General features: G+C 51.8%; 1 protein-coding gene across 1 annotated transcript; it reads left to right on the top strand.

The window, feature by feature from the left end:
* The first annotated feature begins 216 nt into the window (after window positions 1-216).
* On the top strand, window positions 217-2,996 carry LOC149369438 (iron-sulfur cluster assembly factor IBA57, mitochondrial). Its single transcript, XM_089558521.1, has one exon. The coding sequence runs from the start codon at window positions 318-320 to the stop codon at window positions 1,401-1,403; it is 1,086 nt and encodes a 361-aa protein (XP_089414647.1). The 5' UTR covers window positions 217-317; the 3' UTR covers window positions 1,404-2,996.
* Window positions 2,997-3,735: the final 739 nt, after the last annotated feature.

Here is a 3,735-nt window from a genome sequence, read left to right as displayed (position 1 = left end):
CATATTTCATATTCCGCTAAAGTACAGTTACGTTTACTACGTTAATAATTTTTTACCAAACTAGTTCGCTTTTGTGTCTTCCAAACAATTTATTTGACTATTTTTTTATAATTCTCGTGCAACGAGGCATAGAATGTATTTATGTTCGTTCATAGTCGTTGCTTCGCACTAACAAACGAGCCGAAAATAGCAATGTTTGTAGCCAAAAACGTCTGCTAGCAGCCGACATGGTGTAAGCAGTGTGCAGATGCACTAAACAGTGTGTCACTCAAAATGCAGTAGCGGGTGCCAGTGTCGAACCCGTGCGAATTTAGAAGATGCAAACTTTCGTCCCATTGCTCGCTTCGAGGCTCCCACGTGCCCGCCCGTCCGGCGCCTCGACGTTGGCGCGGCGGCACCTGTGCAGCAAGAGCTGCCACGGGAGGCCCATCGTGTGTGAGCCACTGGTCAGCTCGCGCAAGTTGGTGCGGCTACGCGGCGCCGAGAGCCTCTCCTTCCTTCAGGGCCTGGTCACTAACGACACGCAGCACTTGAGCGCCGACGGGGCGGCCGCCGGCAAGTCTCGCCGCTGCATGTACGCGCTCATGCTGAACAGCGTGGGCCGCGTCCTCTACGACCTGCTCGTCTACCGGCCGGCCGCCGAGGACGAGGTGCTGGTCGAGTGCGATGCCGACGCTCGCCAGGGTCTGCTGCGGCTGCTGCAGCTCTACCGGCTGCGCAAGCCCGTCGAGATCGCGCCGTGCGACGACCTGGACGTGTGGGTCGCCTTCCGGCCCTTCTGCGGCGCCGTGGACGAAGCTGCGCCCGCCGACGACGCGTGCGCGCCGGACGTGGCCAAGGGCCGCTGCGTGGTGCGCGACCCGAGGCTGGGGCTTCTGGGCTGGCGCGTGCTGGCCGACGCGGGCGAGGACCTGGCGGCGGTCAACCCGACCCTGGCGCGCGCCGGCGGCGATGACGGGTCGAGCTACGCGCGGCTGCGGCTGCGGTTCGGCGTGGGCGAGGGGCTGCGCGAGCTGCCCCCGGCCGCCTGCTTTCCCCTGGAGTGCAACGCCGACTACCTGGGCGGCGTGAGCTTCCACAAGGGCTGCTACGTGGGCCAGGAGCTGACGGCGCGCACGCACCACACGGGCGTGGTGCGCAAGCGGCTCATGCCCGTGGTGATGCTGCGCGAGCCAGGAGCGCCGCTGCCGCCGGACGCTCCGGTGCGCGACGCGGCCGGCGCCGTGCTGGGAAAGCTGCGAGCGCACCGCGGCACGCTGGGGCTGGCGCTTCTGCGCGTCCAAGAGGCCCTGGCCGCGGGCGACGCGCTGCGGGTGGACGACGTGCCATTGAGCGTCGTCAAGCCCGGATGGTGGCCCCGACAGGTGGCCCGGCCCGCAGCTGCCGAGGGGCAGACCGCGTAGCTTGTGCGCAAACCCGAGTACTGCAGGGCGTTGGTGCCAGTCAGCTGCAGAGACCTATAGTTGTTGACTCCCCTCAAGCTGCACACCTTGAATGCATGCGTAGAGGACATATTTTCTGGCATAGTGTGTACCCTGTTGCCCTGTGGGTGTCCAGTGCACATTGTCCGGGTTTGCTAACAGCAACAAACAAGCACCTAGGATACCCCTCTGCTGCCTGCCTTTCCGTATATGGGCATATGGCTTTCCCGATTGGAGCGAGGCCTGAATGCTGCAAGGCATCTGTGGGCTGCAGCAGTTTGAAGCATAGGTGGCATTCGCAGGATGCAGTGTGCTTTCATTGCCCTCTGAGTTCCACGTGTTGCATCTGACTGCAGTGCATTCACTTTGGACAAGTGTGCATCGGGAGTCCGTGCTCTTCCAAGCAACAACTCTGACCTCGGGATTGGCTGCACCTTGGAATGCAGGCACGCCTACAAAGATGCCATGGAGAGAACCATATCCAAAACAGTTAACCGCTGTGGACACCAGGACAAAGTACATGGCATCTATTCCAAAGCAGGTCAAGCAGTTTTGTTTCGTGAAACAGAGTGGCTACCGTGCTGTCCAGGCTGCAAGGCTGTCTCCAACTCTTCAGAGCTAGCATCCATGCTGTCTGGCGACATTTCAGCAGGGGAGGGGTATCTCCAGATCAGTTCATCACGCTCTTGCCAAGTTGGGAATGCTAACTGCGTAATTTATTGACTGATCTACTATCATTTCTAGCAGAACTTGCATCCCTGTGGAGGCAAAACCGTGCTCTGGCTCTTACCTGAGGTTATGCAACTGTTCATACTGTGAATGGCTGAAAACAGTCTCTAGCTGCTTCCGCATTAGGGTGTGGGCACAGCAATAGAAAGCCTGCCATAGAAGTCAAAGTAACATCAGAAAACGTTTGCGAGCCTATATTGGATATGGATTACAGAGAAGTGCCGATGCTTAGATATGATCTTGTTTGATATGGGAGCACAAAATATTTTTATTACTTGTGTCTCATACTTTTGACGAATAATACTGTACATTTCCTACACACCTAAAGAACAAATGTGGTCCACTGGCGTCCAAGTGTGTGGAATTCTTGAGTCACAAAGGAAGAAGCCAGTAGTGGCAGCATTACCAGCCCTCTTTTTGGTGTCTTCATGCTGGTGCTCTAAAGAGGTACACCATACAAGTCAGAGTGGTAAAAACTAACTAATGTTTCCAGCCACATGTGAACTTACATTAGTTCATGTTTACGGGCTCACTTTTAGGTGGCGACAGCACTCTTGGCCCTTGATAGGCTTGCTGCTGACATAACAAGGTGCCAACGAACTACTGTGTTGAGTGGGCGAACTACTGTGTTGAGTGGGCAGCCACGTTCAAGCCAAGTTTCACAGTCTAAAATACCATTGCACGCTTCAACAATGTATCTGCTAAATGCTGCTGAGCATCATTGATGCGAGTAGTGTAAAAAAAAATGTTCAGCGGTTGGAGCTTGTATGCCCAAGTTTTCTAGTCCAAGTAGTGTTTGTTGTCCAGTTGTTAAACACATTTTAAATAAAATCAATATCAACTCATTGACAACAATTTGTGCCAAGTTGTTTAATTTTCTTTTTCTCTCTAAGTGATTAAATGAGAAGTAAGAAATGTAGAGCGAGCTCAATTTCTTAAATTATTCACTCAAGTTAATTCACTGCAGCTTGATAAGCTCTTGCAAAAACTTTACGTCCTGTGCAGAATTTTTATGCCATTCTCTGAGGCCCAAGTGGTAAACGTGAAATCCATTCGCACAGTCGTGAAGTTTCAAGTGTGTAGGAACATGCCACAACTCTCCGTGGTCTAGATAAGACGATGCAAACCAGCACTTTGCAACAACAGCATGTGTAAAATTTCGAACTTTGACTATAATGGACCTGCTGGGGTGTGAGTGCCAGTGCTCATAAAAACGTTCCACTCTATAAGCTACCATGACAATCGTATGATACATGCTGGCTCATGTCATATATGGCCTGGGAGTTCCTACTACTGAAATATCTTTTGGTGATGCAGATCATAATACATGATCAATTATATATGTTAGAGCCACTAAATACCACATATGTACAAACTAGTAACAGGCATGAGATAATTACAGTCAAGGGAATAAAATGAGAAAATCGAACTGATTTTAAAAATTCCAGAACAGAATAAAACAGAACATATGTGTAATATCAGGATGTGAAACAATTTTTGGTAGTGGTAGCTTTATGCTCTATTATCCATGAGCTGTTCGGGCATTAAATTCTCATAAAATTGATTTAGTGCAATAATCTCAACC

Source organism: Amblyomma mixtum, chromosome 1, assembly GCF_055824585.1.
Source record: "Amblyomma mixtum isolate Tamu chromosome 1, ASM5582458v1, whole genome shotgun sequence".
NCBI classification, from domain to species: domain Eukaryota; kingdom Metazoa; phylum Arthropoda; class Arachnida; order Ixodida; family Ixodidae; genus Amblyomma; species Amblyomma mixtum.
The sequence above is the reverse complement of the archived record's forward strand: the minus strand, read 5'-3'. Positions and strand labels throughout refer to the sequence as shown.

Bases quoted from the DNA above. Each gene is read 5' to 3' on its own strand.
- LOC149369438 (XM_089558521.1), top strand. From the start codon at position 318: ATGCAAACTTTCGTCCCATTGCTCGCTTCGAGGCTCCCACGTGCCCGC.